The sequence below is a fragment of the Trachypithecus francoisi genome, unplaced genomic scaffold (assembly GCF_009764315.1).
Source record: "Trachypithecus francoisi isolate TF-2019V2 unplaced genomic scaffold, Tfra_2.0 Lachesis_group4, whole genome shotgun sequence".
In the NCBI taxonomy this organism is placed as follows: domain Eukaryota; kingdom Metazoa; phylum Chordata; class Mammalia; order Primates; family Cercopithecidae; genus Trachypithecus; species Trachypithecus francoisi.
Genome location: NW_022681469.1, coordinates 58,324,874 through 58,349,979, shown reverse-complemented (window position 1 = coordinate 58,349,979; position 25,106 = coordinate 58,324,874). Strand labels below are relative to the sequence as shown.

At 35.8% G+C, this 25,106-nt stretch overlaps 1 protein-coding gene and 1 pseudogene across 4 annotated transcripts in view; one reads left to right on the top strand and one right to left on the bottom strand.

Annotated features, from left to right (window-relative positions):
- MAGI2 (membrane associated guanylate kinase, WW and PDZ domain containing 2) overlaps positions 1-25,106 on the top strand; it is a 1,467,283-nt gene that overhangs the window by 969,514 nt on the left and 472,663 nt on the right. For all 4 annotated transcript variants that reach the window (XM_033194948.1, XM_033194950.1, XM_033194947.1 and 1 more), the window contains exon 6: positions 1,683-1,762. In XM_033194948.1, coding sequence (XP_033050839.1) covers positions 1,683-1,762 — 80 coding nt within the window. The remainder of the gene's footprint in view (positions 1-1,682; positions 1,763-25,106) is intronic.
- On the bottom strand, positions 4,477-4,979 carry LOC117073706 (annotated as a pseudogene).

Sequence of the window (25,106 nt, the reverse complement as noted above, 5' to 3'; positions counted from 1 at the left end):
ATTAGAGCCCGTTGAGAGGCATTTATCATCGAAGAGCTCTTAAAATGTTAAGAATGTGATGGAGAATACTTTGTCTTTATCCCATGTGAAAGTCAGAAATAAAATGGCATCTTGTTCAGGAGCAGAAACTTCATGACCCAAGGGTCTTTATGTCACAGTTCTCAAATCATAGATGGCTCTATACCTACACAGATTGGATGGATGATCATTCAGAAAATGGTATTTGAAGAGTGATTTAACACCTCGGAATAGCTTTCTGCTACCCATCTTGACTCCATCCTCCCTCCTTCCTGCCTTGAAAGTTCCTCCATTAAGAAGGAACTTGGTTTTTACATATTTGTGATTAAATATAGTGCCTGGGTGAATTTTCTAACCTTCATTGCAAGTACAGACTGGTTTATCAGATTATCTAGCTAACATTTGTGGTTATGATTGGCAACATATAGTTAAATGTCATTAAAGAAAGAGAATACATGTGCAATTTGTATCATCATTGCCATTTTGACCTCCTTACAACTGTGCTAAAGTATGCCTATTACCTGGCTCTGATTTCTATTTCCATCCTCTCTTCTATTCTTCCTTTCATGTTTCATTCATTGGCCTTCTGACTGTTCCCTGGAAACACCTCACACGTTCCCACACCTGTGCCTTTGCTCATTCTTTTCCCAAGGCCCTCACAAATGCTGCATTCTTGATCATTTGTCCATTGGTAGATGAGATCGCTTGAGACAGCTGTACACAGTAAATATTTTGGCCCCGATGAGCAATTACAAGCCATGAGTGGTTCTTGAATTGCAATGTGCATAAGAAGTACTGGGAGTGCTTGCCTGTGATGGAGACTGTGTAGTCCCATATCAAAGATTCTTATTTGATAGTTCTTTGTGGACCCAGAATATGCATTGTTAATATGCATTGTCCACCAGGTAATTCCAATGCAGGTTATTTCACGACCACTTTAAGAAACGCTAAGAATATCTCTCCTTTACTTTTTAAATTTCTGGCAAAAGTCTTACAAGAAAACATTTTTTCAAAAATATTATTTTATCATTAATTTCTGGAAATTCCATTTCAGAAACATTAGAATGCAGGCAGTCTTATCCCCTACCTTCTGAGCTGGGTTGAAAGTATTTGGATGAAAGATAGTTTAATGTGAGTTAATAAAATTGCTATTAATCACTTATTGAGAAAATGCAGGAATCCCAAGAACATGCTATAATCTGCATCACTTTTGTACTGCCTCTGCCAGCTCTGTAGTTAAAGGGTAACAAAACAACTGTTTATGAAAAGGGTAGGTTTAAGATGAAAATAAGTCTTTTGCAAAACTCAGGAAACATTATCAGAGCCGGTGGACTGTGCTCTTCCAACTGGAGAATCCTGTATTTGTAATAAATTCCTTTTGCTCTGGATGAGTTCTGCATTTTCAATGAGGTTAACTTGGCAACATTCTAGTTGATTTTAATAAAAATAGCTGCTTTGAGGACAGGGAGCTGAGGTTGCCAAATTTACAGCTGCCTTGCACAATTACTCTTACACCTCCTTCAGGGCTACTTAGAACCAGTAAGCAAATTAAGTGTATCGATTGCAATTTTGTTGGACTAACCCTGCTTTTTTTTTTTTTCTTAAGGAATAAACTTGATTCCTTTTAGTATGTGTCTGTTCAGAGTGATCTCTTTTCTTTTCAGCCATAACACAAAGACAACATCATGGCTGGATCCACGACTTGCGAAAAAGGCTAAACCTCCAGAAGAGTGCAAAGAAAATGGTAGGTTATTAAGTTTTTATGGTGTTTCAGCAATGTGCTTTGAGAATGTTTGTGTTTCTTAAATGAGAGTCTCACCTGAAGAGGCAGTAATCTAGTTGAAACAATTTTAACGATGTAATGTTTAATGCTCAGATAAGAGAGAGAATTAACTCGGCATTTCAGCAGGGCCATGTGGTTTTGCTTTTTCTCTCTGAGGAGACTGTGCTGAATATCACATCTCTGTCATCTCTGTTGGTTCTGTTTGACTCCTGGCCTGACTTTCCACTACCTACTAAGGACATTTTGTTAGCAATATGTCGCTCTGAGGACTCTGATCTTTTAATTGGGGTCAGATATGATGCATAAGAGAAACAGTTTGTGGCACTATAATATTTGAGTTTGTATTCAAAGGCATAGCATTCTAGCAATTATTAAGGACTCAGAATTATAAAGAAATGCTTTCCTTGAATCAAGCGTTTGAATAAAATAACCAGTTGCCTGAATGTCTTAGATTATCCTTAGTATGTTCCAGTTCTCAGTGTTCTAATATTGACCTGCTTTAAAATAGACTGTTTACATGCATGTGAAGAATTTTTTAAAAATAATTTTGAGGACTAGATGAATGTAAACCTTGTTTTTAAATTCATAAATTATATGGGTGAAGTCTGTTACTGACGATACTTGTAATTTTTTTTAAATATTGAGTTTAATTGTAAAGGAGCACATATAGTTTAAGATGATCAATAGCATACTCTCTAATGATTTATTATATGACCACATTCACATACTTTATGTGATTAAATTATTAGAGCTCTGTTCAGAGGTTTCTGTCATTGAGGAGCTCTTAAAGGTGAAGAAAACAGCAGAGAATATTCGAACTTTATACAAAGTTTTTAAAAAGTTAACTTTTAAAAAAGTGTCTAATTCTAAAATGCCTTTCTTTTCAAGCATAATTCTGACTTTCTCAGATACTATCCACGTGACATTGTGCATTCCTATGTTATAAGGTAACTGTTCACAGGCTAGGGACTGAGTTAAATTAAAAATTAGAGATTGTAATTTATATGAACATATATAAATGTACAAATATCCAGTTTTAGTTTATATTTAATTTTGTATTCATAACCACATCTGTACCTTTCTGTATAATAGTACAACTGTATGCAGTTGAATCCCATACAATTATTGTATGACCTGAACTTTTAAGCATGATTGGGTTATATTTCATTGACACTGATGAAACATGTGTTACAGAATGTGATAGTCTGAAAATTAGCATAACCTATTCTAACTGGGAGTTATGATTTACTTATGCCACAGTTGTAAAACCTTAGTAAATCCTAATTAAAGTGAATTTAACAATTTTGCAGTTCTGTGACATATTGAACTTCTCAGCTGTCTTGCACCTTTGAATTGTGCTTTTTATTATAAAAAGCTACTAAAATCAGATTTTAAAATCCTGAGAGAGATGCAAGCATAACATATTGCATAATTATAACATTTCAGCGTTATTTGTTTTTCCCACATCTGTGCTTATCAGACTTCACAGGATGGTAGATGCCTAAAATACGATGCTGGTGTCCTCTGAACCAAATGTCATTGAGAAACAAGTTCTAGGATTCAGTTTATAGATCAGGATGATTTGTAACTTGGTCAACTGCTATTTGTTTTCATTTACTGCAAATTAATTCACAGACTCTAGTCTTTATATTATTGGACCATTTTTACAGTGGAAACTAACATCTAGTTGGTTAGAATGTTATTATTCTGGACACCTATTTTAAGTTTTCTTGCCAAGAAAAGTGCTTTTAGGTAATATTGTTACCTATGTTTTACTTTTCTTTAAATGACATAGATTAGTATTACTTAATAAGAACACTAGGTGTTAATGGATTGCTATTGAACTTGCCAGTTAAGTCATGATTCTTCATATGTATCACACTTCAGCTCAGAGAAAAGTTAGTACAGTAATTTTCTGAATGCAGGAATATATATAAAATGTGTATTTAAAAATATAGAGGCTCCAATGATGATATCTTTTTCCAGCAAAGATTTGCCGTTCCTCTGCTAGGCAGATAGAGTGAAAGCTAATTACCCTAATCCAAACTAGAACTGAGCCAGCGTGAGGTTGGGTTGAGTTTGCCCTGTTCTTTGAGTGTTTGGCCACCAGAGTTTTCAACTAACAGCCTAGTCCAGGTTGGCAAACATTTTCTGTCAAAGGCCAGGTGACAAAGACTTCAGGTTTCGCAGGTCATTCAGTTTCTTTGCACTCATTGTGCAAAAGCAGCATATGTCAATATATAAAGGTCATGCATGTGTTCTGATAAGGATTTATGTATGGACATCAAAATTTGAGTTTTGTATACTTTCTTTATACTTTCTTATTCAGCTTTTATTGATGGGTTGTCTCCTGAAACCAGAAAGACTATGTACTCTATTCCAGTTACCCCCATGCCTCCAGGACCACGTATTGTTCCACTTGCGGGGAGGATAGAAATTGCCTCTTGATTTTCCAAAGACCAGTCTTTCACTTCCCTGTGCAGCCTTAGAAACCCAGTAGCAATACTGTTTGGTGTATTGGCTTTTTTTTCCCCCGCTCCTGCTGCAGCTACTTAGTGACAGCTAAAGGTGGAGGGTGTCCCAGGAAGCAGTTAGATGAGTTAAGTGTGATACACAGGAAAACAGGACCGAAGCCTATCAAAAGTCCCTCTGCCCTGCCTCAGTGGCTTGGTCCTTCATTGGTTGCATTTCTCTTTGTGCTGGACTATCCCCTTCTGAATCAGATCAGGGATTTCCACTGCCAGCCGTGGACCCAGCCCCAGAGCCATGGGATGAGCTAGTTCAAATTTGGGTATGTTCCTGGCCCACAAAGATTTGAAATTATCCGTCAGGCATATTTTGCCACCTCTGTACATCTTTGCTGTCTTTCCATCCAGCTCAGGGACTGCAATTTCTGGGTCAGTAGTAAGATATGTGATAAGAATTTCAAACTCGTTGTCAAAATCACATTTCAGGAGGTCATGGATATACCAACCCTTTCCAAACCACCGAGTCGCTACCTTGTTGGACTCCAGTTGGAACCATCGTTGTTGGCATTCTTGTTGTTCTCCACATACCAGATAAGGGACTGATATTCCTTCTTCAGTCGCTGCACCCACAACTCCCAATCTTGGGGTCCTGCATTAGTCTTCAGTGCCAGAATCTCAGACAGAACACATCAGGTGGCCTCGTGTGCCATCTGGGGCCAGGGCGAGTTTTGTATACTTTCACATAACAAAATATTGTTCTTCTTTTGATTTTTTCTCAACTATTTGAAAATGTGTAAACTATTCTTAGCCCATGGGCCACACAGAAGTTGGGGCAGGCTGAATTTGATCCACAGGACAAACTGTAACCTACCATGTTTGCGTGGGACTCTACTCTTAGCAGGTCTTGAACACCAATATTTAAAAAAAATTTTTTTCTCAGGATTGCCAGTCTCCCAAATTTCTGAGGTGTTTTTCGGGGGATTTAGTGTAACTGTTTTGCTTCTAGATCCTACAGCTCCAGAATTGACAAATGTCAGGAGATAACTGACTGACTGAAATCTCTCACATCTATATTTGTCACTCCAGTGCCTCAAGAGTCCTCACTCTTCTGGTTTCTTTAATGTCCAGCAGCGGCGTTTTTCCCAGGCCAAGTCTATACTGTTCTAAGAGCCCAGATTCAACAAAAAGCAACTGCAAATTCTTCCTTCACCTCTCCAGGGTTCCCTTTTGAGAATCATGTTGCTCCAGCTAGTTTCTGATTTCTTTAAGCTGCTTACTTTTTTACATTTTATCTAGACTTTCTGTTTTCTCATGTCTAATAAGCTACTCACTCCATCCTATCTGGTAGCAGAAATTTTAGTGCAGTAATTTTAAAATTGTACATTTTGGATGTTAGTGGGCTGGATGTCATAAAATCTTTACTGTTATCCTAATTTACATTTTAATAACTGAAGATTATATATTATTTTGTCATATGTGTGTGCTCAGTATGTATGAATGTATAGAGGTATGTAGTGTATGTAGATATGTGTCTGGAAATGTTTGCATCTTCAGATCTGTTTACATAAATGAGTAAAGTTAATTACTAGTCCAATTATAATATAAGAGGAAGAAAAGTAAGAGAGATGAGAGGGGATGCTAACTAGACTAGAGAAAAAACTAACAAAACTGTTCTCATTGGTATTAAGGAGAAACAGGGCATGGATGGCTCAGAACAAATATATATTAAACAAGCACTTATTCTGCTGACAGTAAAGCAATCATTTTGCCTTTTTACTTAAAGGATAATACTGCTACTAAATGTGAAAACATAATTCCTTCTCTCACAATAGGGCTGGAAATACTGAAGTCATTATGTTCTGTGCATTTGTCATAGCTCTGTACACTTTTGGAGTTTTAGCAGCAGTCTACATGGCAGAAAAAACGTCTCCACCTACTACTGGATTCTAATATTAGTATTTGGGGGAGTGCTGTTTAGCAAGCCAATATAGTCTTTTTTAAAATGCCACAGATATAGCAGTTAACCACTGAATAACTTGGATACAAGTTTGGTTAAAGTGTGTATAGAGCCCCATCATATTTCTCCCCTCAGAGTCAGTAATATGGGATCCTCCTGAGACATTTTCAATCACAAGCATTTCTGTGCTGACATCCCATGAGCGTTGCTGGGTTAGAATCCATTTCAAAAGTGAAGTAAGCCTTGTAGGACCATTCTTTTCTGAAAGTTGAAATGTTATTAAACCCAGTAGGATCACACTATAATGTACAGGAGAAGAAATTGTTTAAGATTTGGAGTCAGGAAAAACTGTTCCAAACCCAAATCTCTGGGTTCTTGGGCAAGGTGCTTAATCTCTGGGAGCCTAGATTTTCTTACCTGTAAAATGGGAGTTCTACCTCTTTCATGCAGATTTACCTTCACATGTTGGAAGCACCATGATTGTAGCACCATCAGTTCTACATAACTGATCGTTTTCTTTCCTTCAGGTAATACTCTGAGCCAGCAAATGAGCCTTACAGAAGATAACTGGGAAAAAATTCTGAATAGTTATCCTACCTTAACAGCTTTGAATTACTATAGAATGTCCTGGCAAAATGGAAATGAACAAATCCATATAGGCTAAAATTATCCATCTAGGTAATTCCAACTTGATAGTAATACACTGGGTAGTTTCCCCCTTTCAGCCTGTTAAGCTGCCTCTAAATTTTCATGAAGTTATAATTACATCTGCATGAACTGGGTGACTTTGTTTCTATATTCAATATGTATGAATTTTAAGTGAGTTTTCTTATGTTACTACAGGAAAAAAAATTACGTAATCTTAACCCATTTACCTGCATGAGTAGTGCATTTCAATTGGAATTAACTAATGCTTTGAACTAATTAATTAATCTATCTTTTTAAAAAAGTGTCCACAATGTGCATGAACAAAGACAGCATATGCCATGCTTTATAATACTTATTAAACAGGATGTTTTTCAGCAGAAGGAAGTTGCCTTTCTAAAATAGTAGAAAACACTAATTAGTTTCAATTCATTTCTTAAATGAGTTTTATAAAACTGACACACTGATTAAAACGTTCATACTTTTATGTTCATATTTCAGATTCTGTTTCTAAATTACATTGTTTATCTTCCCTTAAATAGGGGCTTTGGCCTTTCTCATTAAATTTGTTTTGATAATTAGTGATCCTAATTTCTCAAGAAAATTAAGTATGACCAAATTAATTTTACCTTTCAGTATTTATCTTTCTAATCTGATAAACCTGCTAAGATTATGTTCGCAAAGCACCTTGGAATCTTTCCTCAAGGAAGAACTCATAAAAAGATTCTAACAGTATTAACTATTCAAGTACTAAAAGTTCAAAACTGTAAAAACTATTTATATGCAAATACTGAACATCCACCTTGAAATATAATAAATTAACTTGAATGTGATTTTGTTTTTGTACTGATATTTTATATGTGTTTGTAAAAAAGGAGAAAATTTCAAATATCCTAATAGAAGCAATCCTTTTGTAGCTGACTGGTATTAGTCGTGATGTGCTTTAGCAACATTTTGAGGTATGCTTCATCCAATAATATAGTGCCCTTTCCAGTCTTTTCGGGTCAGACGTACTCAGAAATACCAACATTTTAGGACTATGAATCTTTTGTGGAGGAAATAGTACAATTTATCAAAAATAAATCAGGTAGGATGGATATTCCACTGTTGTGCACCAGTACCAAATTTTGGGTTGTGGCTGGCATCTGTTCTCGTTGGCCCCAGAATCTGTTATTGATTGGTTTATGTCCAGACCATAAAAGTTATTAAGTATTTTGAATATCCTTCCTGCACCAATGATTTATGTATTTTCTCCTTCTACCTGTTAATATTTCATGTGGCTATAAAGTAGTGCCTAGGTAAGGATTACAAAATTCTGTCCTACTTTTTTTCTTAATTGCTCAAGTTACTCGCATGTAGAGCAATGAATTATATCTTGTCATTACTCCTCAATGCATACAACTTTTAAAATAATAATGACATCATCAAATCTGGTTTGCACAGTAGCAGAATGATTTCAAAATTTTTCAAATATGACTTTTTAAAACCGTTTTAAATTTTGAAATAATTATAAATTCCCAGGAAGTTACTAAGGAATTTACAGGAAGGTCTTAGACGCCCCTCACTCGCCTCCCCCAATGTTAACTTATATAAATACAGTACAATATCAAAACCAGAAAACTGACAATGGTACAATCTACAGAGCTTACTTCATGTTTTGCCAGGTACTCGTCTGTGTGTGTGTGTGTGTGTGTGTGTGTGGTGTGTGTGTGTGTGTGTGTATGTATGTGTGTGTAGTTCCATGTGATTATATCACATGTGCAGTTATGCATAAATATGACCACAATCGAAATTCAGAACCATTTCATCACCACAGGGCTCCCTTATGCTACCCCTTCATAGCCATGCTTATCTCCTCTCCTTGACCGATCCCTAACTCTTGACAGCTACTGATCTGTTCATTTCAGTAACTTTGTTTCAAAAATATTCTACAAATGGAATCATAATGTGTGTAAACTTTTGAGATTGACTTTTCCACTCAAAATAATTCTATTGAAATACATTCCAGTGTGTGTATCAATAGTTTGCTATTTTTTATTGCAGTATACTATGCCAGTAGGCTATGGCATGGATGTACCACAGTCTGTTTTAGGGTACCCATTGAAAGACTTGTGGGTTTATCCAATTTTTGGTTAATATGAATGAATAAAGCTGCTATGAACGTTTGCATACATATTTTTGTGTGAACATAGGTTTTCACTTCTCTAAGTACCCAAGAGTGCAATTGCTGGATTATATACTAAGTGCATTTCAGTTTTAGGACAAACTGCCAAACTGTTTTCTAGAATGGGTGTGCTCTTTTACATTCCTACCAGCAGTGAACAAGTGATCCAATTTCTCTGCATCCTTGCCAGCATTTGAGGTTATAAGTATTTTTTAAATTTTAGCCATTCTGACAGGTGTATAGTGATACTGCTTTTTTGTTTTAATTTGCATTTCCCTAATTGCTAATGCTATTGCACATCTTTTTATATGATTATTTGTCATATCTATATCCTAATTAGTGGCAAATCTGATCATGTCTTTTGCCAGTTGTTTACTTTTTAAACTCAGTTTTGAAAGTTCTTTATGTATACAAGTTCCTTTACATGTCTTTACAGATGTGTTACTTATGAACATTTTCTCCAAGTCTGCAGTTTGTCTTTCCATCCCCTTAACAGGATCTCTTATGGATAAATATTTTTAACTTTGATAAATCCAGATAATCATTTTTCCTTTTATGAATCAGACTTTTGGTAGTAAGTCTAAGAACTCTTCAATCTAGCCCCAAGTCCCAAATTATTTTTCATATTTTTTCTAAATATTGTATAGTTTTATTTTTTATGTTTAAGTCAGTGGTGTATTTTGAGTTAATTTTTATTTAATGTGTAAGAGTTAGGTTAAGGTTCTCTCTCTATTTTTTTTCCTGTAGATGTCCAACTGTTCCAGCACCATTTGTTGAAAAGGCTATTCTTCTTCCATGGAATTGTGTGTGCACCTTTGTCATAAACTGTTGGATTCTGTTCATCTATGGGTTTATTCCTTCACTTGTACTACACTGTCTTGATTCTTACAGCTATATAGTAAACCTTAATATTTAGGTAGAGTGATTGATATGGTTTGGCTCTGTGTCCCCACCCAAATCACACCTTGAGTTGCAATCCCCATGTGTCGAGGGAGGGACCTGTAATCCCCATGTGTCAAGAGAAGGAAGTGATTGTATTATCGGGCAGTTTGCCCCATGCTGTTCTCATGATAGTGAGTGAATTCTCACAAGATCTAATGGTTTTATAAATGGTAGTTTTTCCTGCACTCACACACACCCTCTCTCTCACCTGTCACCGTGTAAGATGTGCCTGCTTCCCCTTCTGCCATGAATATAAGTTTCCTGAGGCCTCCTCAGCCATGCAGAACTGTGAGTCAATTAAACTGCTTTTCTTTATGAATTACTCAGTCTCAGAAGTTCTTTATAGCAGTGTGGGAACAGATTAATACAGTGATATTTCCTACTTTACTCTTATCAAAATTGTCTTAGATATTTTAGGTCTTTTGCCTTTTTATATAAATTCTAGAATAAGCTTTTCTAGAACTACAAAAATCTTGGGATTCTGATAGGAATTGTATTAAACCTCCAGATTAAGTTGACAATAATATATATCTTTACTGTGTTGATATATATTATTCAACATATATATGTGTTGAGTATTCCAATCCATGAACATGATAAGCCCTTCCATTTATTTAAGCCTTCTTTGAGTTCTTTCATCAGTATTTTGTAATTTCAGCAAAAATATATTGCACGTTTTGTTTAGTGTATACCTAAGCATTCCATTTTCTTTGAGCAATGTAAATACGTATTGTGTTTTTAATTTCAGTCTCTGTATGTTTGTTGTTAGAATATATACATGAGATTGATTTTCATGTGTTGGTCATAGATCTCAAGTACTTGCTGAAATCATTTATTTGTAGGAACTTTTTGGTAGATTTCTTGTAATTTCTGAATCTACACTATTTTCAATTGATCTAATCATAAGATATTTCTTATTTAAACTGTTGACATGGTAGATTACATTGAGTGATTTTTAAATATTAAATCAACCTTGCATACCTAGGATAAGTCCAACTTGGACATGGTGAATAATTATTTTTATATACTGTTTTATTTAACTTGATAATATTTTATTGAGGATTTTTGTGTCTGTGTTCATGAGAAATACTGGTCTGTAATTTTTTTTGTACTGTCTTTATTGGGTTTCAGTATCATAGTAATACTGGCCACATAAAATGAGTAGGTAAGCATTCCTTCCTCTTCTATTTTCTGGAAAAGATTGTGTAAAATTGGTGTCAATTTTTTCTTTAAATATTTGGTAAAATTCTCCATAAAACAACTGTCCTGGAGATTTTTTTTCAAGAGGATGTTAATTACAAATTCAATTGTTTTAATGGTTATGGGATTATTCAGGTTGTGCATTTCATCTTGTTAGTTTTGGTAGTTTGTAGTTTTATAGGAATTGGTTCATTGCTTCCAAGTTGGTGAAATAGAAACAATTTCAAGTCTTTGAATTTTTTGAATAAACTTTATGGATCTGTCCTTAATTTCATTGTTCTGTCCTGTTATATCCACTCTGTTACTGACCTACCCAGCAAGATTTTAATTCCTATTATTTTATTTTTCCATTCTCTAATTTCTATTTAGTGCTTTTTTTTATAACTTCTACTTCTTTACTGAGATTTTTTGTTTCAAGAGAATTCATAATTGCTTGTTAAACAATTTTATGATGGCTGCTTTAAAATCCTTGTCAGATAAATTTGACATTTCATTTTTCTTGGTTATCAGAATTAGTTTATTGTCTTTTCTCATCCAATTTGTCCTGGTTCATGGCTTTTATTTATGTTTATCCTGGACATTCTTTATACAGACCATTTTTAAATGGACATTTAAAATAAAAATATATCATTTTAGCCAAGAATGTCCGTGTTTTGGTTTGGTATGTAGGTTCTGGCCTGTTTCGTAGGCTGTAGTTCCAAATGCATTTAGTTCGCACAGCTCTTCAATGCTATTTTGGTCTGCTTAGTTCTCCTGACTTTGGAGCTCCTCATATATTCCTGCTGGTGCCACTTGCAAATTACAGAAAGCACTTCTCTAGGTCACCTATTGTGACTAGTAGGGATGTTAGACACTGGATCTGTAGGATGGAAAGTGTTTTCTCTGGCCTGTTATCTCTGCCCACATGATATAGGCAGGTATGGGGAAGAGGATGGGTCACCCATACCTGATTTTGCTACCAATTGATAACAAATGTTGCCTTCAGACAAAAAAGAGCAACCATTATTTCGTGTTTTGATACCAAAACGATGTAAAGAACCCAAACAGATTTAGAACCACAATTCCCAAGGTACTACTTCAAATCAGCAATGCAAAATCAATGTGAAATTGTATTGATTGTGTTTGTCCCTGAACTTCTTACTACTAAGTTGTAATTCTTGGAGATTATATTATTTTCCATATTTAACCAGGTTTGATGTCAGGGATTCACTGACCTCACCAGTGCAGGTGCTTCCAGCTGCCGCTATGGATGCAAGATGTGTTACCCTTTCTGGGATCTACTGATGCCACCACTTACAGGTTAAAGGGACCTACTACTGCTGCTAGGTATGGGTCAGGAAAAAGACTGCCCCGTGTCCCAGTTACTCTCCCCCTTTCCTTGCCCTCAGCCAGAGAGAATAGGCTTTTCTCTCTTTTGTTTGCTTGTTTTTGTTGTTTGTTGGCACCTGTTGTCCATTCCAGGCTGAAGGTCTTCTTGGTGTGCTATCTGAGATATATGGGAGAGAAAAGAAAGTCCTACACATTTGCTGTGGTGTCATTTCCTAATTCCTGCCTCCTTCTTTCCACCTTTCAGGGTCTTTTGTGAATGTCTGTTGAATTGTTTCCAGGGTATTTAGCTGTATTTGGAGAGGAGGAAATGGGGAAAATTGGGTCTACGCCATCTTGTTTGGAACCAGATGTCTAAATATGACCTCTGGTACCAATTGATAACAGTACTTTAAAACTTGAAAGTGTTCTCACATAACATTCTCTCTGTTGAATCTACTCTGTGATGTAGGTAGAGATTTTGAACTCCCATTTTTCAGATAATTATGTTATAGTCCAAAGGATTTAGGGGAATGATCTAATAAATGTAAATAGAAAATGAGACTTAGATCCAAGTCATCTGAGTGTAAAATGGATATCAGTGTTGTGTCCACCATTTAATGCCGCAAGATGCCTAAACTAGAGGCATTCAGGCCTAAAAACATGTTAAGGGAAACTAGATTAAATATTTTCCCGTTAGATGAGTTCATGTTCTTAGCAGGGACATGGATGATGCTGGAAACCATCACTCTCAGCAAACTAACACAAGAGCAAAAAACCAAATACCGCATGTTCTCACTCATAAGGGGGAGCTGAACTATGAGAACACATGAACACAGTGGGGGAACATCACACACCAGGGCCTATTGGGGGGTAGGGAGCTAGGGGAGGGATAGCATTAGGAGAAATACCTAATGTAGATGATGGGTTGATGGGTGCAGCAAACCACCATGGTACATGTATACCTGTGTAACAAACCTGCCCATTCTGCACATGTACCCCAGAACTTAAAGTATAATAAAAAATAAAATAAAATTTCCTTTAAAACTTTGCATTTAAAACCTATAAGAAGGGAAAATTTTTTGAAATATTCTCAGTGTTTTCCCTAGGACATCTTATCAGTAAATAGACTGATCAGTATAATTTTATAATTATTTTAATTGTCATATAATTTACATTCTTGATATGGTTTGGCTGTGTTCCCACCCAAATCTCACCTTGAATTGTAGTAATCCCCATGTGTCAAGGGTGGGACCAGGTGGAAATAATTAAATCATGGGGGCGGTTTCCCCCATATTGTTCTTGTGGTAGTGAGTAAGTCTCACGAGATCTGATGGTTTTATAAATGGGAGTTCCCCTGCATGAGCTCTCTTGCCTGCTGCCATGTAAGACACCCCTTTGCTCTTCCTTCATCTTCTGCCATGATTGTGAGGCCTCCCCAGCCATGTGGAACTGTGAGTCAATTAAGCTTCTCTCCTTTATAAATTACCCAGTCTTGGGTATGTCTTTATTAGCAGCGTGAGAACAGACTAATACAATTCTTAAACTTACAGGGTAAATTTAGCTCTCTGAAAGATATTATAAAATAAGTATTATATTCTGTGTTCTTACAACATTTTCAAAAAGAGTTAGCTTCTGTTGTTTTCTATGCCTTCACAATTTTTAAAAATAAATGCTCACTATAGTCCACATAATGTTGGAACAATCTCTGTAAGAGCTAAATGTGAGTCTCTGTCAATCACACTGCCAGGCATGGCATTAAGCTTCCCTCAGTGGTTAGGTTTGCTCAACAATGCAGAAAGCAAAACAGAAAGGTGAAGCACTGATCTGAATATTATAGACAAGTTTTCTCAGAAATGGGAGAAACAGATCCAGATCATCAACTCAAAGCCGAGTAATTGAACATTAACTATGGCTTTTAGTTGGAAAAAAGAAGAGGGGTTTAATTTCAGTTGCTGACGTGAGACGATCTGATTTCCCTCTCAGTACATGTAATTTTAAGGTTTCCTAAATGCTATGCATCATAAAACAGTGCATTCCAAGGCTGATGATGATTTTTAAAACATTTTTTTAACTAGTGAGAATAAAAAATAGCACTTATGATACAATTCAGTGCATAATTGTGACCTAACCACCAAGCATCTCAAAGTGTCTGGAATAATATCGATTCAGTGATGCCAGTCACACAGCTATCCATGTTACTGTTAAAGACCCATATCTACCAGGAATTATCTTTCCAGTAGCTTAAGATTTTATGTGCTGTCTGTGGGAACTCCTTGAGCATAAAAATGTTGCCCTCAGACAAAAAAGAGCAAACATTATTTTGTGTTTTGGTACCAAAACTATGTAAAGAACCCAAATAGATTTAGAACCACAATTCCCAAGGTACTACTTCAAATCAGCAATACAAAATCAATGTGAAATTGTATTGATTGTGTTTGTCCCTGAACTTCTTACTACTAAGTTGTAATTCTTGGAGATTATATTATTTTCCATATTTGGCCAATAAAATTAGCCCTTGGCATTTTTTACTGGTTTCCCAGTATTTGTTTTCATTAAGAAATATTTTAATTTCTCCCACAGTATCTTTTCAGCTTATTCTAATTTATATTCTTTCTTTGCCTTCACATTGGTTTAACTAACGTAAACTTTTCCTTTAAGGCTGATTTACTCCCACTCCCACCCCAGTGGTTTAAGGCAACAAAAAAGAGTGTCTTTTTCCTTCCAATTCTAGTACTTAGTTCTTACATGATATCGTAAGTCATTTTACTCATTTTAATGCAATTTATCTGCAAACAAAGTAAGTGGATCTGATTGTCCATATGACAAACACTCGTTGGATAACCTCTCTGTTTGTGGAATTAAACTATTTGCCATGAAAAATGCAAATAAACACAACTTCTGAACCCAGTTTTCAAAGAGCAGTATAGTGGGGAGATAGTATACTAAGCTCCTCAAAAATAAAGAGGAGAGTTTAACAATGATGTGAGGAGTCATCCACCAAACAAGAATGAAATGAAAAACCACTGACTGTGAACCCAGGAGTGTTCCAAGAAGACTTGGGGAAAGAGAGGAAATTTGAGCAGAATTTTAAAGATGGGTTGGATTTAGAGTCACTCCTAAATGTTCAAGTTCTACTAGATTGCTTCATTTGGTGACCTTCTCTTTTCTCCTCAACCCTTGTCCCTACGTTATTGTTCCCAATCCTGTGGCTTGACTTCCCATCTAGATGCTGATGACTCTCTTTTTCCTTCCAACTCTGATTAATTCTGTCTGCTATTGTGAATACATTTAAGTGTTATATCCATTTCTCATTATTCTAATAAGCTTTATTTCTGTGATATTATTATTTCTAGGTAATTTCAGTTCACTCCATCTTCCACTCCTACTCTAGCCAGGTCTGTATTTGTTATATTACCTTTCCTTTCAAGTTCTTTCTATTACTAAACTATTATTCTTATCTTATCTGTGTTCTTCTAATCTTTATTCTGTGTTTTTCTCTATGAAATCCTTCATGGAGGAAAATATTTCTTATACTTAATAAAATGTGTTCTCTTAAAACCGCCTTTTCCTAAAAGGGTGTCCCCTTTCACTGCTCACAATAGTGTACTATCCAGCTATTCTTTCACCTTGCTTTCCATATTCAGCATAAATCCAGGGTTTATGTGTTTGTATTCAAGATGCTACAAGATTTATGTATCATTCTGTTTCATTTTTTTTTGGGGGAGCAATGCCAGCTGTTGCTATTGTTTCATTTCTTCCACTGCGATTACTAAAACTGTGTTGTTGCCATTTAAAAAGCATACACACAAGATTCAGATAGTAGCATTCGTGGATCTTCCTTGGGGCTGGAGTTCAAAAAGGTCCAGACGTCAACTTGCTATATTGATAGAATATGGATTTGAATTCCAAGTACTGATGGAACTCCTGATAAGATTATGACCCAAGAAAGGGATAGAGGAACAATATAAAACTTGAAGTACCATGATGTGGACTTCCCTTTTTTTTTTTTATTTTACAACAAAAAATAATAGTTTTCCAATAGTTTGAGTTTTTAGCAAAAACATCAGAGTATTCTCCTTTGAATTGACTTCCCTATGTTTGAGCACGTTTTAAGTTAATATGTAAAATTAAATTTATCTTAATAATATATACACTATATTTTCTAGAAAAACGAATCTGTTGTATTTGTTTCTCACCTTTATATGGGAAAATTTTCTTTAACTTCTACAGGTAGAAGATTATGTCTTCATTAGTATATGTATGAGTTGAAAATCTCCTGGTCTTGTTTGTCTATTTGCCATTCAGATTCTACTGGAAACTTTATTTTGTACAGAGAATTTTGCTTCATAGAATTGGAAGCTTGTTTGAGGTTTATTTCAAATGTGTAGATCTCACTCTGAATTTTGAAAGTGTACTGCCTTTTGCTTTGTCCACCAATAGGGCTTGGCAATCCTCAATCACTATTATATTTAATTTGTTTTAATCCTAATACCTGGAGTTGTGTCCTATTAGCACTTTGTGCAGCATGGTTTTGAAATTACCTTTTCCATCCAGTCTGAAATTCAGCTTGTGAGTTTTCTGGGGAGCATAGCCGAATGAAAATCCCATCTCCTAAGCTGATGCACTATCACATAGATTCCTTTTTCACTGTCTTTACGCAACTCGCAGCTTACCAGCTACCTGATTCTGTAAAGCCAACAGTTCCCTTTACACAATTGTAGAGAGGAAGCCCAACTTGCATAGAAATAAAGAGATATATGTGATAATTTTTTTCTCCAATAAGATAGTGTTCCCATTGGCTTAATCTTACAGTCATATCGTCGTATGGGATAGTGTCTGAGAAAGCCTTTGTAAACTGTGAAGCCTAAAACACACTGGTTAATGTTGTTATTGTGGGGATGCAGGGTGTGTAACCTGATACGTGCCAGAGACTGTTACCTGGTGATGACAAGGGCTCAGATGGTAAGGAAAAACCAAAGCATTGAGTTGGGGGAGGTTGTAGCTGTTTCATAACTGGTTCACTTTTTATATGTATCTGACCAGAGAACTCGTTTAAGATTTGTCCTCACTCTCCTTTTTCTCTCGCTTATTCCCTCCCACTTTTGGGCTTTTTTTAATGGTCTGTGTCTGACTTAGAGCTTTCTACTAGTGAGTTTATTTGGAATGAAGAAGGCTGAAGAAGTGTTGTGTTTAGATCTCCAGAAGGAAACCACTGTATCCTTGTATAACCGCATAAGGGAAGAAATATGTGTGTATGTATGTCAGTGTGTCTGTGTATTGTACATCATTGGGAGTGGTGAAAAAGAGTGCCTGGTAAATGCACCCGGATCAATTAGGAAGGACTTCATTTAGAAGACAGATGTTTGCACTGAATTTTAGAGGACTAAAGAAGTGCGTCATACCAGACAGAGAGAAAGAAACTTGTTTTACATGTGGATTTAGTTGGAGGAAGGTTATAGATGGGAGAGAACAGTAGATCTTTATGACTAAAGATTTTTATGGTTTTTATGACTGAAGCAAGTGTATAGTCATATGTAAATATAAAAATAGATGAGCATAGTGAAGATGAAAGGCAGAAATGTTACAAAGTTGTAGGAGAACAGAGGCAAATACTTGTGTGCCATCAAAAAAATCTGTAGATTCAATTTATTATCCTACATACGATGGTCTTAAGCTATAGAAAATGTAGTCCTGGGCCCCAGCCAAGAAGCTTGCAGGTTAGTTGAAAAATAGCTAAGTAATGGGATCAGATGGTAGCAATCCAGAAACACTTTGAGTCCCTATTATAGGCTGTGTTATCTTGTGCCTCAGTTGCTTTTGTGTGTACTTGTTGTTCACAGAACATTTTTTTCTAAAGCATTTTCACAGATGTCAATTGTTATCTTAATGAGCACTTTATTAAACAGTAAAAATTAATATTCACATTCAAGAGATCAAGGCTTCAAGAGGTATAATAATTTCCCCCAAACTAATTGCTGGTTGAACTGCAACTAGAATCCTTCCCTTGTGGTTCCTCAGCTGGTGACCTTTCCCCTATACTACCTTGCCACTAGGCATGCAGCAGAGCCCAAGGATAGACAACCATCAGGAGTCCCTGGGATTTATCATGCTCACCAGCTTCCTCTTCTAGAAGATGCCGAGCATCAGTACCACTGTAGCTATCATAAGCAGAAACAACAGCATATGTTTAGGATGATGCACTTAGCATTATTATGCAACTTAGGAATTCATGCTTAGAGGAATGCTTGAGTGCTCTCCCAACATTCCACTGGGTTTATAACATCACATTAAGAGGAATGATATTGCAGTTACCATTTGCTAGTATCATTCAGAGCACATGTTACCTGCCATTCTTAGAAATACAGTATTCCCTAAAGAATGGTAAAAAGTGTCTTCAACTTATTAAATGCTTAGCTTTCTTCAAGGGCTATGTGCAATCCTTAAATTTATTATTGTTATTACAAAAGATGTTCATTGGCTCCTTTACTGCCTTGGAGAAAATAGATTGTAACTTTTTTGATCTAGTAGATATTATCAAGTGCTCCTAGGTTATATAATATTTATTGTCTATATTTGTCTTATCTTGAAAATTGTTGCCTTCTATTCAAAGGACATTTTCCTTTTGTGTACGGTATGTGTATGTAAATTCTCAGACAAATCCAGCAAAGACATGACTATTTTTCAAACTAAATGTTAAATAGCAGGTTTAAGACATTAATACAGATTGGAAAAATAAAGTTTTCCACGAGAGCAAATTCATAATAGCAGCAAAAATGGTGATGCAACACTTAAAAGGATAAGAGATGATCATCTGCAAACCTAGTTAATGTAAACACTTGATACTATCCAGAGAGTTCTCAGTCATGTGACTACAGAGAGGAAACCAAGATAGTCTGTAAGAACATAGGCTCTGGAGCCACACTGCTTGGATTCAGATCCTGGTTTTGCCATTTTTTGGCTGTGTGAACTTGCCATTTATTGACTGTGTGAACTTGTACTGTAAGTAATTCCCCTTACTTTTTTTTTTTTCTTTTTTTTTTTTTTTTTGAGATGGAGTCTTGCTGTGTCGCCCAGGCTGGAGTGCAGTGGTGCAATCTCGGCTCTCTGCAAGCTCCGCCTCCTGAGTTCAAGTGATTCTCCTACCTCAGCCTCCTGAGTAGCTGGGATTACAAGTGCCCACCACCATACCTGCCTAATTTTTGTATTTTTAATAGAGACAGGGTTTCACTGTGCTGATCAGGCTGATCTCAAGCTCCTGACCTCATTGATTCACCCCCCTTGTCCTCCCAAAGGCCTGGGATTAAGCCACGAGCCCAGCCCCTCCTACTATTATTAAGTAAACTGTATCTTTTCACTTGTAACAGTTTTTCTTTAGACTCCTATATGGAAGAAAATACTTTGAAATATGCATAGAAGTATGTCTAATCATAAATAAAATCCCCAGAATTGATTGAATACATTCTTGCTGTCTATCACTAGTTTTATGTTACTGTATTTAATATTAATAGTTACCATGTATCAAGTAATTTGTGGGTGCTACGAGTATTACATATATTGTCTCCTTTAATCTCCACAATAGCCCGGTGCTATCCCTGTTTTACAGGGAAAGAAACTTTTGATCAGTTAATTATTCTAGGAAAGAAGGCATTGAAAATTAAATCTAAGAAAATATAGCTCCATTCACATCAGAGTTTTCTTCTTGTGTCTCACTCCATTTTAATTGTCTTTGATAGTTGCACTGAATCAGCATGATACATTTCCTCTTGTAAAAGATCAACAGGTGGTGTGATCCTATATGTGGTCTTCTTAATGGAATACAATTGATCAGCATAATTCACCTTTTAAAAAATACTCACTTCTAACACAATATAATTGGCACTCTAACTGACTTTGGCCATGAGCATCATACATAAAACAATATGAATGTTTCATTCTTAGGCAAAAACAAGATATGTGTGAACTTGTGAAGTCATTTTGGTCAACCACTAAGATTTACTCCTGCCACGAATGGCTTACCTCAAAGGCACATCAACATATATTTTTTGTTAATTTCACATATCCTGAGCTTGACAGTAAAGCTAACCTTATTGTAAAGTATTTTATCTCATTGAAATGACAACTTTATGTGTTAGTCACATGATGTCTATATAACAGACCCATTGTGCTCAGCCAATAGATTGGAATTTTCTTTTCATTTCAAAATTTGCTCACATACGCATTAATAAATTATCACTTCTCTATGTCTCTATTTTCTATGGAAGCAATAATTTATTGGCTGGCCCAAATTACTTTATAAGTCCATGTATGCTGTGTAACATCCTAAAAGTGGACATTTTATGTTGTTTTTTGATCACTGCATCCCACAAATGATCTACAGAGCTGATTATGTTGCATCAGAAGAAAATGGTGAACAAAAAAGGTGAATTATATTAGCTTTACTCCATTAAGAATAAAAACATACAAGATCTTTTAAACATCTTTCTACAGCCATTCATTCATAATCCCCACCACTAAATAAAGGAGAAACAATACATTTTTGCATATTAAAATGTTCTAACCAATTTGTCATTATCACTTATGTCCCAATTTCCTGTTATTTTCATTTTAAGTTAAACAGTGCTGGTTAAACATAGTTTCCATTGTTAATGGGTGGTCTGGATATAAATGACAAATTCCACAGTGGTCAGAGCAAAAGGTACAAAATGTAGCATATTACTTACAAAGAGAGTGACAATATCTCTAAGTTCAGTTCTATTTGGGTCAACAGTTATTTCTCCACCATTGTCATGCTCAGCACTGTGCTAGAGACTTGGGTGTGAAAAATGAGAAATGATCCTTAAGGTGGTTTTACAACTTGATGATGAGACAGTTGCATGATTGGAGTTTTTCAAAGAAAATGCAGGGGCTGATTTCCACAGCAGGCTTAGGGAACACAGAAGAGGAAGACTGCCTGTGTCTACGGCATTTAGGGAAACTACATTGTATATATTCTGCATGAGATTTGTTGACCATTCCTTGGTTTAAAAGTACCATACTAGGCACTGGGTAGACACGGAAGAAAAACATGCACAAAAAAATAAAAAGAAGATTTCCTTTTGTTTTATTATCCCATGCTGCGATGATTACAGGAAGGATAAGGGGAAGGAAAATCAGGAGTATTTGAGATTGGGCTGAGATCCAATATTCTCAGGATTCTAAATTGGAACATTAGGAATTTCATCCCAGAGGTAAAGTTAATATAATGCAGTTTTCCCACATAGGAGCCAAAATAGTAGGCTCCAGACCTACACTACTATTCAAGATAGTATGCCTCTAAAAAGATAATTGGGAGAAACAAAATTAACTATTTTATAAAGAGAAGTCTTCAAATTTGCATGTGGCATGACCAGTCTTTTTTTTTTTTTTTTTTTTTTTTACCTGGGCTAATCCCAAAGAGAGAAAAGCAATACAGTCTCATTAGTATGTATTTAGGATAGCTTTTCACTTAGGCGACTTCGTGTACAGTTGCGTAGCACATGTTCTTCAATTCTTCTTGACTAAAGAACAAGATGTTAGGTGGAGGTTATTTCATATGGCACAGCACCAAGGACCTTGTCTCACCTTTGAGACTCTCTCTGCTCTCTAGAGTTTAGGAAGATGTCCACACAGAATAAGTAAATAAAAATAAAATGATGCAGTGCTTTACTTCCCATTTGCTCCATATCTCTAATGATTCTAGTTCTAGGTTGTTTCATGAAGAGTAGTTACATTTGCCTATGCAAGTCTTAATTTAGTTTTATATGGAAATTAATAATGATGTGCTTAGTTTACAGAGAGTATATATATTTGTGTAAGATGTCAAATGGATGTATATCATAAACTGTTTAAACTTGTTTTCTGAGAATATGAAGTTCACCACATAATTGAGAACAAATGTTAATTTGGTCACTGGTTTATTGTTTATTTAACGTTGACTTATTTGAAACAGAAGGATTGTTTAGGCAAGGAATGTTGTTGAATCATTGCCTCCTTAAATCTGAACATGGTACCTGAAATTCCTCTCGTAACTGTTGACCATTATCCTGCCCACCCGTGTATGAATTTCTATTATTAACCTTCTGACTTGGCTACACTTGTGTCACCTCTGCCAGACTCCTACCTCAGTCAGATTTATTAGCTGCAAGCAGCAGCACCTTATCCATCACGTCTGTCACAAAGAACAGTAGCCAAGATGTCGGAGGCGTCCTTTGCTTTTAACCTCCCAATTGTGGTCTGGCAACCAGTAGCTATATATTTCCATGGATATGATTTTTTCTATGAAAAAGCAAAGCCAATTATATTAAGTAACTTAGAGAAAAGTGTAACTTAAGAGACTGATTTTAAAAAATATTTTATTCTAATTGTGCAATATAGTTGAAATGATTTTTCAGTGGCTTAAAAGAGACATTGTGAAATAATTTTATAACATGAAGATTCCTATGTAAAAGCAAGAATGACAGCCATAAGACTTTATATACATATATAATACATAGATATATGTATAATTTACATTTGATATACACACATAAAATAATTTGAATGCCTTAAGTTGCCACACCCCCTACCACCCCCTAATCTCCTACAGCCAACATATGTCACGCATTTATGTTATCTGCCTGGACTAGTTAGTAGCCACTGGAGTTTGTGTCCCCTGAGGAAGGAAAGTGATGGATGAGAGAACCATTATTTCTCTACTATGTGTCAGGTTATGTAGTAGAATCTTTCCATATATTATCTTACTTAAACCTGATAAAACTATGTGAGGCAGGAATTATAATTGTCATTTTACAAATAAGAAAATTCGTCTCTGCACATTTAGTAAACTAGCCCAAAGTCGCACTAAGTAAAAGTCAAACCAAAGTTTGTTTTCTTTTGTTTTCCTAGGTTGTTTGAGTGGGTAATGTGTTAACTGGCCCAAAATGATAAGCAGCGAAAAGTTTCTCCTCCACTTCTGTCCCTCCGCTACCTAGAATATTTCTCCAAAAATATCCAGATTTATTGATTTCTCATATAGTCTTCTAGAGATATGTTTTTTTGCATAAAAAAGCAAAAGAAAGATATCTTGCATCAATTGATATAGACCTTTCTTTTTGTTTTGTTTTGTTTTTAAATAGCTACACAGTTTTCCTTGTGAGATTTTCACATCCTTTCTTTGTCTATTTAGGTTTCTCCTAATGTTCTGCTGTTAAAAACATTATTATAGCAAACAACCTAGTAGCTAAGTCATTTCACACATGTATGTGAATTCAACTTGTTTTTTCAAATATCAACTCAGTTATCTCGGTACTTTTCCTTTCTAATATGAGGTGTTGCTTTTATCTTATACCAAAATACATTTTATATTGGCAAATTCAACTCTTTCTTATCTATGTTTTATCTAGTATATCACTCTGCCAATAATACCCTCTAAATATATTGTTGGAGCTTTCTAGATATCTATTAATTTCAGTTCTGACTTACATTTCTCAGCTCCCACTAGTTTAACTCCCAGTACTACTGATAGTTTTTTGTTTTAATTAAACTCTCTTTTTCTTGGCAAAATGTCTGGAGCATTTCAATTAGCCAATTAGTTCTGATCAGTGAAGTGTCTCCTTGGCTCTGTTTTCACCAGGGACAACCTTGCCCGCAAAGGGGCATCTCTTAGGATTACAGGAGCCAAGGCATAGTTGTTTATCCTTAGGGGCTGATTCCTCAAGGTTGTTGTGAGGATTAAGTTAGTTAATACATGTAAAATTTAATGAATGTAAACTAGCATGCGCAAAGCACTCCAAATGTGACAGAGAACCAGCATATCACAGTGATATGCTGGTATATCATATCACATTGAGTAAGTATGCAGACTCTGAGCCATGAGCCTGAGTTTGCATCTCCTCGCTGTCCCTTACTAGTTATATAAACTTTGGCAGAATTCTTGACTTCATTGTGCCTCAGTTTCCTCATCTGTAAATGGAATAATTATAGAACCTACCACTAGGAATGCCACTTGCTTATTCTGTGCTTTTGTGTGAATTGGAGAAAAGTATATCATCGGGACAGATAGCCATTAATTTTACTATCTGAAGGCATCTTGATGCAAAGAAAGAGTCCCAGGCAAGGTCACAGAACAGGATGCAGTGAGGGCTGGATTTCTGCCCCATCCCACTCTGCCGAGTGCCTTTGAACAAGCAGCCCAATCGCGCGACCCTATGCTCTGATCTTGTCTACACTGTAGGATTATCCTGTCTATTAAATGAGTTCATACCTGGAGAACACTTAGAACCATCCCACCACATAATATGCCCTCAGTAAGTACCAACTCTTTTCCCGCCTATACCTTTTCACAGTTTATTTCCCAGCCAGGTTTCCCTACAGCAGCACCATTTAAAATTGTCATTTTAAAGCACAAAAGACAAATAGAGAGCTTTTTCTAACACCTCTTTTTGTAGCCAGCACCTATTTTAGTTATTTATAAAACAATTTGTCTCTGATATATTCCAAATAACATACTTAAATTAGCTAGGCACATGCAAACACACAAATCCTCACAAACACTTTTTTCTCCTTTGGGACAAATTTGAATGGACGCAATCACTGATTTAAAAATACCTCCTGCGTTCCCAGCTT